The 16908-nt window shown below is 51.0% G+C and overlaps 1 protein-coding gene across 10 annotated transcripts in view; it reads right to left on the reverse strand.

The window, feature by feature from the left end:
* Positions 1–13127, reverse strand: part of TPM3 (tropomyosin 3) — a 29154-nt gene extending 16027 nt beyond the window's left edge. For 5 of the 10 annotated variants that reach the window (XM_035009656.1, XM_035009658.1, XM_035009654.1 and 2 more), the window contains exon 1: positions 5640–5854. In XM_035009656.1, the coding sequence (XP_034865547.1) occupies positions 5640–5771 (132 nt within the window). In that variant the 5' untranslated portion in view covers positions 5772–5854. Of the gene's footprint in view, positions 1–5639; positions 5855–12077; positions 12204–12912 lie in introns of those variants that run through there. The other 5 variants (XM_035009653.1, XM_035009652.1, XM_035009651.1 and 2 more) reach the window with 3 other exon arrangements.
* Positions 13128–16908: the final 3781 nt, after the last annotated feature.

Below are 16908 nucleotides of genomic sequence, written 5' to 3' on the forward strand. Positions count from 1 at the left end.
CAGTTAGTACTACCTCTTTTCTGGACTCACGTCAAACTCCTGAACAGACTAGTATCAGAAAAGGTGGCCAGTGAAGGCTCCCTTCTGCCTGAGCTCTGGCTTAGAAGGAAGTTCCACTCTTTAGCAACTTTCTTCTAAGTGTCTCATAAAGTGAAAAAATAAGTAAGCAAAGTTTCCTAAAGAGGGAATTTTGGATTATCGATTAATTTGCTGCTTAACCCAAGTTGTTAACCCTCCAATGACCTTATCCTAATATACCAGGAGGATCACTAGCAAAGGTAAGATTTTTCAGAGTAACAGTACAGACCCGAAAGCAAGAGGATGCAACATTGGAATACCTACCCTCCCAACCCTGCAACTCACTCCCCATCCCCACCCTTTCAAAGGTGACAGCAAGGACCTCTTCTAGCTAAAATTACCTGCCTTGATGACGTACAAAAAAAATTGGGGGCAGAAGAAAATGTCTCCTCCATGCCCACCCCCACTCCTGCAAATTTCTGAACTGCGACTCCTTGCTACTGCTGTGGTCATCCCTCAGCTTCGCCCTCCTCACTGCTTGTGACAGTCCTTTCCCAGCCTCCAGCCCACAGTGAAGCACAGGCTAGAATGCAAACCATCCCATGCCTCCTCCTCAGCTATGGAGTGAGGAACAAAGAAAGGAAGCAACCTGCATATGCATGAATTCTACTGGCAGAAAAGCCTCCTTCTCAGGACTACCTTTCCCCTCAGTACACCTTTCCTGGTGGCAAGTACACTGACTGCCACCACAAGGTACAAGACAATTTAATCTGCTCTGCATGCTACCCAGTTCAGATGCTTATCCAAGTGCTTGGTTAACATGATCTCTCTCTACAGTCCAGATTCTGCCTGAATTCTATTACCCTGATTTCCTTCTGGCAGTCAGGGGTAGGAGGAGCTACAGAAATAATCTGGGCCACAGCCCCTATAGGGAGGGATATAGCCCAAAGACTCCCGTTAAAAATCAGGTTATTTGGGGGGCATCTGGGGGGCTCAGTCAGTTAAGCATCCAACTCGATTTCGGCTCAGTTCGTGCTCTCGAGGCGTGGAGCCTGCTTGGGATTCTCTCCCTCTACTCCTCCCCCTCATGCTCTCACTCTCCAAAAAAAACAAAACAAACAACAACAAAAAATCAGGTTATTTGGCACAAAAATTTCCAAATACAAACACAAGATGTTCAAAGTACTGTGTAGGTTGGGACTATATAACCACCAACCCCCAGGAGAAAAATAGCAAGGAGTCCACATAAGCTGAAATTACTAAGAAACCATTTGGGGTCTCTAACTATACTATTCAAAATACCACAAAAACAAGTATTCTCTGATCCTGTCTCTTCCAGGAAACAGATGTCCCATGTCCCCTAGGACAAGACACAGTGCACCTCACAAGCTCAAAAAGGCCAACAGGTCAAGATTACAAGAACAAGTCAAGTCATCAGGCAAGCTGTGAGGCAAGCACTGCCAGGGCAATGATTTACCCCATCTCCCCCATTCAAATGCCTACAACAGCCAAAAAGAAAAAAAGGAACCAGATTTGGAAGCAGCTCATAAAATCTGAGTCCCCATCCAGCTCACCAGTAGTTACCCAAATGGATAGAAGATAACAGGCTACGGGGGCGGGGTGTTCAGTTTCCATGACAACAGGCTGGCTCGGGCAGTTTCTCCCACAAATCATCATTTACAACAGAATTCTAAGCAAGGCTGAAAAGGGAGGAGAAAACACATCTTGGTGCCCTCACAAGGGCATGTGCACACTGAGCGAGCCTGTATCAAAAGCAGAACCGGCCATGGGTGTCTCAGCAAAAGCTTCAGGGATGGGGTGGGGGTGGGGGTGGGGGACGGGGAATGATGATGACACAGGCAGTGTTCTCTTTTTTCCCCTCCCACAGAGGATCAGTTCTCTTTACAATGAAACAGAAGTTTGCGAATCAAGATCTATTACTGTGTCTAAGGGAATAAGGGAAGACTTTTCCTTCAAGCACCTGTCTCTTCCAGATCAATCAAGTCCTGAAAGACACTGGGTGGGACTAACTTCTGCAAACCAGAATGGGAAAATTAAAGTTTATGCTATTCAGGGCGCCTGGGTGGCTCAGTTGGTTGAGCGGCTGCCTTCGGCTCAGGTCATGATCCTGGAGTCCCGGGATCGAGTCCCGCATCGGGCTCCCTGCTCAGCGAGGAGCCTGCTTCTCCCTCTGACCCTCCTCCCTCTCACGCTCTCTGTCTCTCATTCTCTCTCTCGCAAATAAATAAAATCTTAAAAAAAAAAAAAATTAAACTTTGATGCTATTCCCATTACCCTAGGGTTGGCATGTCCAGATATGGTTTTGAACTTTCAGCCCATCCACCTCTGCCCCGCCTAAAGGATACACTCTGAGGTATTTCCTCTAGGTAATAATAGGATTCTCCATTGTCCAGGAAGCAAAGATCCCAAGGGAGGAGGAGGGACACAGCAGCGATCTGTTCACATTAGAAGATGGCTGATCACAGCTTTAACTAGGAAATGAGTTTGGCTTAAATGCTACCATCCTCCTTACGGAAGAGAGTCCCCAAGCATACTACACACCTCCAGGCAACGAACTCACAGGGCACTCCCTGGTGCTTGGAGGCAGATCAGGGCCAAGGACAGAAGGGGATTAACCTAAATCCGGCATTCTGCCACTCCGGGGTTTCTCTTTTTAGAAAAAAGCCATAGATGAAATTCAAAGGAAACCAGTAACGGAAAAGTTAAAAGTGAGCCTGTGAATAAACGGCTGCTCAGGTTCACAAATATATCTAGGAGGCAAGTTGGAGGGAAGGGAGTAGAGCTATTGGCCCAGAGCAAAGGTGGAGTCTAAGCTGAGGTACTCAGAGCCAAGGGCTATTTGCCTCTCCCCTCTGAGTGTGTGCTCTAATGTGGAGAAAGGTAATCAGCAGGAAAGGAAATCTAAACCAAAGAAAGGTGATAGAGACTGTTATGTAGTCCACCAGACCCCACAAACAGGAGAGCCACACAACAGTCAGGCATTCGAACTCCTCCAGAGACGAGGAACTGCGTATAAAGCCAGAAAAGCCCACTCACTTCTTCAATCATACGTCTCTATTTTTTAGACCAGGAAAAAAAAAAAGAGAGGGAATACCAGGAGAAGTTAGGAGAGAGGTATTAATAACAGATAAGATGAACTATATACTTAAAAATAGCTAAAATAGTAAGTTATGTTATGTGTATTGGTACTACCACCAAAAAACAGGTAAGGAAAAAGACTGCATTTGAATATTATGTTTATGCCCCCTGTTTAAGTTCAGCAAGAACTGCAAAGGAGATTCAAAATCGAAAGTATACTTGACACGGCGCTACAATGGAAAAGGTCAATCTCCCCGCTGAAAGCAGAAAAGATGGATCCCAGAATAACTCCAGACTCAGCTTTGGATTCTTCCACCTTCCCAACAAAGAGTGAATGTTCACACAAAGCAACCAGAAAAATAATTAAGTGACAATCCCACTAACCACATGAGATACCATCAGGGAGTGCTGAGTTTCTAGCTGCAGAGGAGGGAGGAGCCTGCAAAACCCATTCCAGAAAACCCTAAGAGGTTAACAGGTAGCCCAAGCATCCCTCCCTCCCCAGGAGTGTCTCCTCCTCAGGAGTTCAATGTTCGCCAGAGCAGAAAGTCAAACGATGAAGCTCCCTCAAGCTGGGGAGTAGAAAGAAGACACTGGTTTCATCAAGATTTAACGATCACCCTACTTCCCCATCTGAACTTCCTCACTAGATTTCAACTCAGTATGCAAATTTTCAGGCTCTGAGAAAGGAGCAGCTTAAGAAACATCTGAAGCTGCTCACTCTGCTGCCTATCACCCCAGAGTCACCTAGGAAGAGTGAGGGGGGAAGGAGACAAATTTTCCTGCAAACCCTGGGGGGCGGAAGGGAGGGGGGAGATGGGGCATCATCCACTCTAGAAGTATTCCTAGGATGCCCATACTTGAATGTTGAGCCCAAGACTGCAGCTCAACACATGGCTACTTCTTTAAAAGCCATCCTGCCTTCCTCTTTAAGGGGGTCTAGTCTCAAGAACAAATAGATGAAAAAGTGTCCCTAGGCATAAAGAGTCACCCAGCCAGTCCATCTCACTTGAATTGATAATTAGAAGTCACCAGCATAATGAATAGGGGGAAAAAAATCCTGAGAAAAAGGTGACCGAGGAAGACAAACTCCCAGCATTTCCATGCCCAGTTATAAAAAGAAAAGAGTACTCTAACAATTTTTATGTATTAACTTAGTGGGCAACTGCCAAAACAATAATTCTCAGCCACTCCCCAGGGGAACAGTAAAAAAAAAAAAAAAAAAATTTAACCAAGGAAAAGAACAAGGAATACCAACCAATAAACCACAAAAGTTCTTCATTGGGTCTTCAAATTTGAGCAACAGTTACTTTTCTTTCCAGCCTCAAGATCCTCCAAAACCAAAGCCTGAAGTCAGGAGGTCATCCCCACCCGCTAGACCGCACCCTACACCCTGGAAAAGCGTACGGCTTACGAAAACTAGAGAACCGCCTCTAAACAGAAAGCAGTTTCAAGAATCACCATTCATTCCACCGACATTCTCTGTTGCAACTCTCTGCTGAACAAACACTTACTGATCTTAAAAAAAAAACAAAACCGGGACAGCAACAGAGTCACATCACTGGCGGCCCCTTGGAACTCATCGTTTTGTCTGGTCAACCAGAAACCCCGGCCGAAACTGGCCGTCCATCCGATTCTCGGCCACACACACGGCTTATCAGCTGTGCCTGAGGAAGTGTTCTTACCCGGTTCAGCCCGCACTGATTACACTGCAGCAGTAAAGGCCTGAGCCTGGCAGAAGTCCCCGCCTTTCAGGTCACCACGGGAAGGGCCGGGCAACTTTTGTGGGCTCGTACATTTGCACTAACGTGGCGAGTGACGCACCGACCCCTCTGCTCCTTCCCGTCGACTGCGAGAGCGGGTGTAGCAGTCGCCCCCGTAAGAGGAAGGAGCGCAGGCCGGAGGACGGGAGGCGGTGCTGCGGCCTCAGCCTCCTCCCGGGAGGGCAGCGCGCTTCCTCCGCGCCGATTGCGGCCTCATTTCCTGAGCAGGAGGGAGCGGAAGAGCTGCCAGCAGGCCGGGCCGGGGGCTTTCCGGCGGCTCCCACCCCCGACCCCCACCCTCGCCCAGTAAGCTCGGCCCTGCCCCTCCTAGACCAGAGAGGCACCCACCTACTCTCAGCCTTGGGGCCGGAAACCTCTAACGAGGGCAAATTCCGCACCCCTCCCCGCCCTTCCCCGAGGAGTGGGGGAGGGAGAGGCCGCTGAGCCCCTCCCCCGGCCGCGCCCGGCTCGGACGGACGGAATGAATGAGCTGGGGGAGAGGGAAGGAGAAGAGCCACTTCCGGGGCCCCGAGAGGCCCAGCCCCCTCAAAGGTCAAGCCCGCTCCCCCGAGCACCCGGTGCCCCCTCGTCCGCCTCGGGTCCGCTGCGGCTGAGCCCCGCCCGGCCTCCGGGCTCCAGCCTCATCTCCGGGTCCGCCGGCGCCGGAGAGCCCGGCTCCGCAGCGGAGCGAGGGCCCCCAGGCGGGGTTCCAGCCGCTGCAGCGCCCGCGCTCCCTCACGCGCCTCGCCCTCTCCGTACCTGCTCCCGGGCCCGCCTCTCCCCTTCCACTTCCCGCTGCAGGCGCTCGGCCCTCTCCTCTGCGTCATCGGCCTGCTGCTGCAGAACCTGGATCTTGCGCTTCACCGCCTCGATGGTGGTGATCCCGGCCATGGTGCCCACCCAGCCCCTGCTCGCGCTCGGCTCCTGCCTCCTCCGCTCGGCGCTGCAGCCGCTTCTCACCCCCACTTCCGCCTGCTCCGCCCTGAAATACCGGAACTCGCCCACCCGCCCGGATGTGACGTCAGCGCCGCGCCCTGCCCCGCAGGGCCACAGGAGGACGGCCCGCCGCGCGAGCGCGGGGCGGGGCCTGCCCCTGACCAGCAAAGGGGGGCGGGGCTGCGTCGGAGGCGGGCTGCCATGGCAACCGGGGGCGCGTCGCCGTCCGGCGCCTCAGGCCGCGGGCTGCCCTCCCCTCCCCTCCGCCCGCCGACCCGCCGCCACCCACCGGTCGGGGCCCCTGTGTCCTCCCGCACCGAGCACCCGACGCGCCGCTGCCGCCACCCGCCGCACACAGGCTCCGAAGCCAGGTGCCGGGACAGGCCGAGGCTTTCTGGGCCCCTTCCTCCAAGTGCCCGGCCCCGCAGCCTCCCTTCCACGTCGGCCCGGGGAGGGTCTCTCCCACCGCCCGAGGGTCAGTGAAGGGGATTACGGGGTGGGGGAAAGGCCAGGCGGGCGCGCCGCTCTTCCGGTTCGGCGTCCGTCACGAGCTAGGTGTTCCGTCTCCCGTACAGGGCCGGTCTTTCCCCTGGCGCTTTCGGGGGTCGGTGGTACCGGCGGCTCACCAGCCTGCCAGCCCTCCCGGGCCTAGGTCGTTCGGGGCTTGGTAGCTAATCATCACGGCAGGCGGCAAAGGGATCTCACGCGCCACGTCCGCAGGAAGGAACCCTCTGTCGCCAGACCCTTCGCGCCACAGCCCCATGAGAGCCTCTGTTCGGGGGCCGTCCCCCATTTCACTGCCACTTCCGCTCTGAGGTGCCCTAGAGAGCTGTTCGTGAGCTAGAAGCTGCCTCTGCGAGCACTGCCGTGCAGGACGTTGGGAAGCGCAGCGGCGAAGAGACCTGAACGTCGCACCACCTTCTCTCCTGTTTGTTTGCACGCCCCCTGCGTTCCCAGTAAGCCATCACGACAAACGTCGCCTCCTTTCCCCTCAGAATTGTGGTGTGGAGCAGGACTTAGAACGAGGAATCCTGACACCTGAAAGGGCTGGTAGGTAGGACAGGCGCTGCCCTCAATTCGTGTTCTGAGGACGCTCCCTCCAGAGGCTGCCTTCCCATGTCCTTTTAAAAATACTGAGCGAGTGTGGAGGTGCGGGGAAACCAGAGGTAAGGGGACAAATCGGACCGCCCCGCCCTAGGCATGCGGAGTGGGGGACTTTTTGGTAATCACCTGTGACCAACAAAGAATAACCAGCCCCTGAAAAGGAATTAAGCCACTGAACGTGTTATCAGTAGAGATGTTGAGGGCGCCTGGGTGGCTCAGTCGTTTGGGCCACTGCCTTCGGCTCAGGTCATGATCCCGGAGTCCCGGGTCGAGTCCCGCATCGGGCTCCCTGCTCGGCGGGGAGTCTGCTTCTCCCTCTGACCCTCCTCCCTCTCGTGCTCTCTGTCTCTCATTCGCTCTCTCGCAAATAAATAAATAAATCTTTAAAAAAAAAAAAAAGACAATCTATAAAAAAAAAATAGAGATGTTGAAAGGATTTACGTTTCCTGGTTAGCTTTCTATAAAAGACCAACCCTAAAGGCCCTCATTGGCAACCCTGTCCCAACAGACCTCTCTCACTCTTGAGAGCTTTTTCCGTATCTTCACTTAATAAACTTCTTACTCGGGGCGCCTGGGTGGCTCAGTCGTTAAGCGTCTGCCTTCGGCTCAGGTCGTGATCCCAGGGTCCTGGGATCGAGCCCCGCATCGGGATCCCTGCTCAATGGAGAGCCTGCTTCTCCCTCTCCCACTCCCCCTGCTTGTGTTCCTTCTCTCGCTGTGTCTCTTTCTGTCAAATGAATAAATAAAATCTTTAAAAAAAATAATAAACTTCTTACTCACTAAATAAAATAGGGGCGCCAGGGGCACCTGGGTGCTCAGTTGGTTAAGCGACTGCCTTCAGCTCAGGTCATGATCCTGGAGTCCCGGGATCGAGTCCCGCATCGGGCTCCCTGCTCGGCGGGGAGTCTGCTTCTCCCTCTGATCCTCCTCCCTCTCATGCTCTCTGTCTCTCATTCTTTCTCTCTCAAATAAATAAATAAAATCTTAAAAAAAAAAATAGGGGCGCCGGGGTGGCTCAGTTGGTTAAGTGTCTGTCTTCGGCTCAGGTCATGAACCCAGCTTCCTGGGATCCAGCCCTGCATCGGGTTTCCGGGAGCTTGCTTCTCCCTCTCCTGCTCCCCCTGCTTATGCTTTCTCTCTCTCTCTCTCTCTCTCTCTCTCTCTGTCAAATAAATAAATAAAATATTTTTTTAATAAATAAAAAGTAAAAATAAAAAATACTGAGCAATAAGCCTATTTAGAGGAAACAATTCAGACAGTAAATAATTTGCTTGGTAGAGTAACCTGTACACTGGTTTCTCCCCTCCCCCCCAGGAATTTGGAAGGAAGAACACAGTTCTGAACCTCGGTAAACTCTACCCTGATGGCTTAAGAATTTTTCCATCTCTTTTTGGAGAAATTTGATCAGAGAGAGGATGGAAGCAGAAATGATACGTTGTCATCTGGGTGCAGATCAGCAGGGGGCACTATTTACCTCCCTTTGTCCTAGTGAATCTGCATGAGACCTTATCTTAGGCAAACCCAAGGCTGCTGAGAGCACCCCTGCATTCCTCAGGCTGGTAGATGTGAACAGATAATCTTCTCTTGATCCAGGGAAACAGGTGGATTGACTCCTGATGCCCTTTAAAGGCATGATGGATGGGCAGCAAGGGGCCCAGTGCTCTTGTTTTCCTGGTGACCAACAATACAACAATATATCAGCAGGTGCATATGTCCATCCCTGACTCCCATCTCCCAGCCCTTCCACGTCTGGTATGACTGTGTTCTAACCATTGCACTACTCTTTTGCCTTGTTTTACCCTAATTAGCTTCTGACTTCACCTCGGATTGAGAGGACCCTAGACATCATTGTACAACACTGTGCATGTTCTTACTGCCCCTGAACTGTACACTTAAAAATGGTTAAAATGGGGTGCCTGGGTGGCTCAGTTGGTTGGGCGACTGCCTTCGGCTCAGGTCATGATCCTGGAGTCCCGGGATCGAGTCCCACATCAGGCTCCCTGCTCGGCAGGGAGTCTGCTTCTCCCTCTGACCCTCCTCCCTCTCGTGCTCTCTGTCTCTCATTCTCTCTGTCTCAAATAAATAAATTAATTAATTAATTTAAAAAATGGTTAAAATGGCGAATGTTACACAGATATTTTGTTGCAATTCTTTTAAAAAAGGACCTCAGACAAATTCAGGGAGGAAAAACCAAAGTTTGGACTGACCTTGCCATACTCTTGCCTTTCCTTTGTTCAAGCAATCCAGCAAATCCTGTGCTTTCCAGAAAAGCTTCTCAGATAACCAGAATTCCCTGTGTAAACATGCACTTACCGACTCTCCCTCCTCCTCTTTTCCCTTTGCATCAAAGTAATATGCTCTGTTTGTTCATCTCAAAGGTGGAAGCTGAGCTGTGAACTTCTTGGACATTGTATTGGACAGAGTGCCCTTCCCCTCAAAATGCATATATCATGTTGCTGATGACTCTGACCCTTGCTCTCGACTTTAAACTTTGTTGTCTCCTCCTTATTCAGCACTTTTCCCAATTCCTATAAACACTTCACTTTCCTTCTTTGATCCTTTGAGGCAGAAATCATTAAAGAAAAAACATTTTCTGTGAAAGGCCAGACAGTACATTTTTCTGGCTTTGCAGACCACAGGGTATGGTGACCACTCCGATGTAGGGAGAAAGACAAGAGATGATATGTAAGTGAATGCGTATGGTGTTGTTCCAATAAAACTGTACAAAACTAGGCTGTGACAGGATTTACCTTACAAGTGGAAGTTTGCTAACCCCAGCTTTGAGGAAAGAAAGCTTTCTTCCTGCTTCCACCTTAACCCTGCCTATGGGATTTTTGCCTCCTGCTCAGAGCCCTCCCCTCCCATTTCTTGTTCTCTAGCACACCTCTGAGGGCACTTAACTGACTTGTAAGGAAAGCTAACAGGGGGAGAGAAGTTAAATGAGTTTTTCTACCCACATATTATATATTGAAATGGGTTTTGGTGGGTTCCTACAGAAATAGGAGAAACTTCTTTCAAGTGAATATACCGAGTCCACCCTGTCTAGGTGGGGAATGACAGTGTGTTTTAAGTATGTGTGCAACAGCTTAGGACAGATAGAATTCATCCTCAGGAAATTCCCTTATCTCCCGAATAAAACTGAGGTATTGGGGCGCCTGGGTGGCTTAACTGTTAAGCGTCTGCCTTCGGCTCGAGTCATGATCCCAGGGCCCTGGGATCGAGCCGCACGTCAGGCTCCCTGCTCAGCGGGGAGCCTGCTTCTCCCTCTCCCACTCCCCCTGCTTGTGTTCCCTCTCTCACTGTGTCTCTCTCTGTCAAATAAATAAATAAAATCTTTTTAAAAATAAAATAAATAAATAAATAAAACAGGTATTATCTAGAGCCTCTGTGTTACTCTCTCCCAAGATCTAAGGTTAGACTTTGTTGTTTTCATTGGTCCTGGACATACCTCCTCCAGCCCACATACTAGCTGTTTTAGCCTGCATACTCTCCCGGAGAGAAAACTCTTGCCCCGAGAAAACTTGAGAGAACTCCTCCCCTATACCCGTCTACTGGAGCCAGAGAGATCTGTCCATGTACACCTGGAACCTGGCCAGCCAATTCCAGCAGGCCATCGAGCGTTTGCCCAAAGCTCTGGAGGCAACGTGTGTTCACTGCAGTTTTCCAAGAAGGGAGAACTAATAGTTTGCAGGGACCTAAACTTTTGGAAACTATGAATATGTATAATGTATATGATCTGCTTTATCTCTGACCTCTGGTATGATACATTCAACAACTCTCACCATGTTCCCTGGCCACTGAAAGTGGAAAAAAGCCAAAGAGATGAGAGACCTAATAGCAAAGAGGCCAAATGCGAGGATCTGGAAACACTTGTGAATGGCCCACTTTGTCTCTCCAGCTATTTTCCAAAACCAAACATGATTTTAAAAAATATGTGCTCCTTGGGGCGCCTGGGTGGCTCAGTTGGTTAGGCAACTGCCTTCAGCTCAGGTCATGATCCTGGAGTCCCTGGATCGAGTCCCTCATCGGGCTCCCTGCTCGGCGGGGAGCCTGCTTCTCCCTCTGACCCTCCCCCCTCTCATGTGCTCTCTCTCTCTCATTCTCTCTGTCTCAAATAAATAAATAAAATCTTTAAAAAAAAAAATGTGCTCCTTGGGGGCACCCAGCTGGCTCAGCTGGTGGAGCATAAAACTCTTAATCTCAGGGTCGTGAATTCAAGCCTCACGTTACGTTAGGTGTGGAGCCTACTTAAAATAATTTTTAAAAAGACGTGCTCCTATTTTCCTATTAGTGCTAAGAACTGACTATATTTCCATCGATACCAGGACATTCTTTTGTTGCTGTTCTGTCACTTTTCTTCCCAACATCTTTCCTTTGTAGCCTCTCATTTAATCATTGTGCTAAGTTTCAAGTTTGAAGATAAAGGAAAGTAGGTGGTGACAGGACAAACATGAAGTGGAAAAAAGAATTTTATTTCCTGTTCAAATGGGATAATTCAACCCTAACCCTAGAGAAGCTGAGCAATTGAATCAATGCCACAGAGTAAGGTTTGGTGGTGACACTTTTCCCCCATAGGATTCCTTCTTGCTTCTATTATAGTCTATCAGAGATCCTCTCTGCTGCCCTATGAGCAATGCTTGCTCTGGCATCTCCGTGGCATAAGGGCAGACGCCCACATTGGCCCTGATAAATAAACCCATATAGGGCCAGGGTCAATGTGACCTCTTTTGTCCCATTGTGAAATCTAGCTGGCTCTGCAGGGCAGTGGAGAGATGAGAGTTTCCCTATTAATACACATATCTACGTGCCAAGTCTTGGACACAAAAGCTAAGAATGTGGCACGGGGGAGGAGGTGGGAAAAGTGATAGCAGTCTGGACCTGGAGTCCTCTCCCTTTGTTCGGGTCCTGAGAAACATATTAAATTCCTGGGTTGAGGGAGAGACAAACACGAGACTTCTCCATGTGCTTAAGAACAAATGTGTGTGCCATTACAAGAGTGTGTCAGCGTGCAATGATACACAGAAATGTATGTGAGCGTGTCGACGCCCTGTGAACCCACCGGTATGTATGTGTCCGCGTGTGTGTTTGGAATTTAGTCATATGAACGTGGCGCTCTGCCTGTGTGGGTTAAACCCCTTCCATCTCTCTAATACTCACGTCAGCAGCCTTCTTCTCTGCCAGCTCCAGTTTCTCCTGGGCATCCTTCAGAGCTTCAGAATACTTGTCCAGCTCATCCTCCGTCCCTTTCAGCTTCTTCTGCATGGCTGCCAGCTCATCTTCCAGCTACCAGAGCCCCAAAGGGCACACAAGACATACACACAATGGTGCTGGCTCAGACCCTGGGCTCCCGAGCCCTGACCGACCTGAGTCCAGCCTCGATGTTAACCATTCCTGAAGAGACATACTTTCTCCCCAGCCACTTCCAGCCAACCGCCCCAGGAGTTAGGCCGTGATGTGTGACCCTGGGATCTCTGACCCTAAGATGACCAAGCCATGCTGGATTTTCATCTAAGACCCTGGGATGGGAAATATCCTAGGGAGTGGATGCCTGGAACTCCAGTTAAGGCTGGCTCAGTCAGTAGAGCATGTGACTCTTGATGTCAGGGTTGTAAGTTCGAGCCCCACGTTGGATGTAGAGATTACTTAAAAATACGATCTTAAAAAAAAATTTAAGGGAAAAGAGATGCTACCTGCCAAGTTCCCACCTTTTCCTCTAGAACTCTGGTCCTCCCAAAACATGACCCACCCCCGTTTAGATCCAGCAGATACACCATGGCTCAGAGGAGGCTACTGGTTTTCCCAAGGTCATGCAGGCAGCCTGAGGCAAATACCCTAGATGTCCTCTGTCTATCCAGTGCGGCTAGAAAGAAGAGGGTCCCTCCCACCCAACGAACAAGCTGGTACTGGCGGTCACTGCCTTTGCCATGAGAACTCTCCTCCATCTCACAGTCTTGCTCACCAGCAGGTAAGAGAAACCGATGCCAGGACCTACCTGCTTGCTCCTCTCTTCTGCCTGCTTCTGCTCAGCTTCGGCTTGCTCTGCTCGGTCCAGGGCATTCTCCTTGTCCAACTTCAGCATCTGCATCTTTTTCTTGATGGCCTCCATCATGAGCAGTGGCTGTTGGTGAGCCGACCTGTGAACACTGGAGAAGTGGAGGCTAGGGCAGGAGAGGAGGGGCTGCTGCCTGAATGACTAGGAGTCCCCTAGACTTAAGCCTATATCTCTGCTCATGGCTCCACCTCTTGCTCCTAATATGGTCTTTCCAGCTCCTTCCATCTCATTATTGTTCTCCCTGGGGGAGCACAGGGTGAGACACTCTGATGGACTGACATCACCAGCAAAGAAAAATTAGGGAACAGCTGAGGCTGATTTTAGACAATGGAAAGTGGGGGAGGGTAGAGGTTCTTCCTGACCCTGAAACTTTCCACTCTCGGGGCAGCTCTGTGGGTGCTTTAAAAGAGCAAGGCAAGGGGAGGGGGAGAACACTGAAATAGAGAAGGGTACTTTGGCAACTCCAGATAGGTGGTTCTCACCCAGAGCGTCCTAGTTACCCTTGTTTTTCCCCATTGCCCTCACCCTGCCTGTGTTGGATGCTGGTCAGATTCCACTGGTTGAGTTTTACCTTTTGATTCCCAGTATTCAGGGAGCTTGAGCAACAGTGAAGAGGGAGGTCACTCATGATCCTTAACAATTCCCCCAGATCCCCCGATCGAATTACTGTGCTATTTCGAGAGTCTCTAACTGGCAGGGAGACATCATTCCTCCCCGTTTAGAGCCACAGGGATGGAGTAAGCGGAGAGGGTTGGTATCTGGAAGGCCCTCCCAGAACTTTAAGTGGGGTCGGGGAGAGAAGCAGGGAGGGTCAGAGTAATCTGGGTAGGATCATACCTTCCGTTTGCCCACAGTGATCTTTAAGTGGAACTTTCATGCCCACACCAACCACGCTCTGCACCACTGTCCACTGTTCTTGCTCTCTGCGCCTCCTTACCCCCACCCAACCTACTGCCACGCATGCATCGCACGCATCTTCGTTACCATCTCTGTTCTCCCTGGCTTCTTTCCAGGCCATGACCTTCCTCCACTCGGAGCCCGTTACTGACAGGTGGTGGTTGACCACAGTGCACCAGCACCATACAATCTGAGAACATGCCAGGGGGGAGGTGGGCACTGTTCAAGGTGACCAGCGCTATCGGAGAAGAATTCAAAGAGCTCTAATTAGTCATTATGTCAAGGATAGACAGCTCCTGTGGTACTAAGCCCCAGCAGTGGGGTAACTGAGACACCCACCAGGACAGAGGGCAAAACTGGAGTCCACCCTTGAGAGCTTCCAGTCACTAGAGGTAGATGGGCAGAGAGACCATCAGTTGACCCTTGAAGGAAAGCAGAGAAACCGAAGGCCCTCACTGCAGGACAAGTGAACAAGGAGATCCCGGGGACAGGAGTCAGTAGTTAATAAGGGTGGGGGGAGTGTTGATAAGGCGGGAAAAAAGTACAAGGACAGAAGATCAGAGATACATCCCTTCCACTATAAGGGAAAGATACAGGGAAGTACGATACTCAAATTCCAGCTCTCCCGCTCCCACACCAGCTCTCCAGCTTAAGACTGAAATCCACGAAGGTTGCCACCACTGCCTTTCCAAAGGGGTCCTGGAGAGAGGAGTTTCAGTAAAGGAGCCCCAGAGCCCCAGAGTTGATGCCAAATCGCCCACTGCTGTAAGAATATGTTCGATATTTAGTTGGTTCCTAATTCAACAACCCAATATCAAACATATCACACAGAAGCAGGCAGGAGAGCCTCAGTGGTCATTTGCCTTCCTCCCCTCCAGCCACCAAGCATGGCTAGATGGCAAGCCATCTCCTTGGGGAAGGACAGTGACCCCTGCTCTTCACCTCCCATGACGGTGCCGTCCGTGCTGTCCCTGTATCAGCTTCTCTCCTACCGGTGCCTGGCCTTTGCTGGATCACGTTCGGCTGAACCAGGAAGCATATCTGGCAGGGCTCCACATCCGGGCACCTATCCTTTCCAAGGGCTCCCACACAGAGCTTCTCCCCTGATGTCACAACCACAGTGCTGAGAGCCAGCCCAGCCACCTGCTCTTCTCAACCTCCTTCCCATGCCCTGAGGCTTTCCGGGGGTGGGGGACAGGGGGTTTGCACATCCTGCTTTACCTTTCTAACAGAACTCCTAACCTTCCAGATCACCCCCAGTAGACCGCTGAGAGCCTTTCAGCTGACACCCTCCTGGACTCCTCCTGCCCTTAAGTATTACAGAGAAGTAGCCATGAGAAACTTCCAGAGTGCTTGGCTGCTTCCTCCCATCATCTTGTTCCTTCTCACCTTCTCCCCATGTCTTCCAGGCATCCTTAAAGTCACCCTTGGATGTCTTCTGGAGCCCCTCTGCCAGGAAGCAGCCTGCAGTCCTTAGGGCTCTTCTCTTCTGGGGCTTTTTACACTGAGAACTCCTGGCCTGGCTTCTCTAAGGGTCTTCCCTCACAGGGGTCCAGCCTGGTTCCTTTCTGGGGGATTTTTCTTCTGAAGAGGATTAGGTCTGTTGAATGTCATGTGGCAGGCAGATGCTTCTCTCCACTGCGGCAGAAAAGAGCCCAAGTTATAGCCTCACCGGGTGGGTAGGGGGCTTGGGTACAAGTGCAGGGGTGGGAGGAGGATGCTCGGCTTCAGCCCCAGGCTTGTTCCATGTGTCCTTGTTCCCATTAGTCCGGATTCCCGCCCCCCTGCAACACATATACCAACCCCACAGTGCCCTTGATCTAGATCAATAGTTTGTCCAAAGCCCTAGTCAGTTCCTGTTGTGTGGCCCCTGCCTTCCAGGGGAAGGCTGACAAAAGGGTGTCCAAGCCCCAAGGGCTGTTGTCTTATGTCCTTGCTACTTCATGGCTCCTACTGGGGGTGTGTGTGTAAGTTTTGCTTTTGTGACCATCTTTCTTACCCTTATCCCCCACATTTAGTTCCCTTCTCTGGGAACCTTGACTACCCTGGCAAACCAGAGGCTGGGAAACAATGAGCAGGAGTTGAAAGGATGAGGCAGAGACTGGGAATATTATTGATGTACAAGAGGAAAGGCTTTCTTAGAAGCAGACCTTGACTTCAGGGCATAACTAGGCAGAAACATCGATGGCATCTTATAAACGCTTTCTAGCTCTGCTGGAATGCCTTCTGTGTAGCCATTTCAAACAAGGCTGAGCCCCTCTGAGCCAGAGGAGATGGGTAGGGCAGCACCATAGAGGAAGAAGGGAATGGATGGGTATGACGGGCTGAAACACTCAGCTGATGTGATGAGAGCAGACAGAGCAGGCAGAGGGGATCAGACGAGATGGGCTCCCGAGGGGCCAGCCTGCCAATACGGGAGCCAGCCTGGCACTGACAAGCCCTGGGGAGAGAGGCCAAGGTCAGGGATCAAGGCAGAGGGGGTGGGGTGTCCTGTGGGTTCCAGTGAACAGAGGAAAGAGGAATGAAGAAGTTGCTGAGGGAGTGTGGTGGTGGGTGGGAGCAGCCAGGTAACGGAGGGGAAATAAAGAGGGAAAGAAGTATCCCAGGGCAGGAAAATATCATTATGGTATTGGACATTATGTGCCACCTTTCTGCAGAGTGCTTTATTTAATCCCCAGTGAGGGGAGGCATCATCTCCATTTTATAAACAAGGAACTGTGACCCAGAAAGTTAAGGTAGCTTGCCCCAAGCCACTCACACAGTAAGTGACAGAGGCAGGATTCAAACCCAGATCTGCTGTTTCTCCGGAGGCCAGGCTCTCCTGGGCAGTGGGAGCAGCAGAGCTGGTTGGGATGTGGCCGCAGGTGGATGACAGACGTGGAGAGAGGTGGTCGCGGGGAGGGACAGGCTGAGTTGGTGACCCAGCCTCAGGCTGGGGGTCAGACCCAGGCCGCGTGCACCTGCTTCTGTCCCTTATAACATGGTCACCACCCCTTCCTTCCTTCCTTCCTTCCTTCCTTCCTTCCTTCCTTCCTTCCT

Source organism: Mirounga leonina, unplaced genomic scaffold (genome assembly GCF_011800145.1).
Source record: "Mirounga leonina isolate KUSES-001 unplaced genomic scaffold, KU_Mleo_1.0 Mir_154, whole genome shotgun sequence".
Taxonomy (NCBI): domain Eukaryota; kingdom Metazoa; phylum Chordata; class Mammalia; order Carnivora; family Phocidae; genus Mirounga; species Mirounga leonina.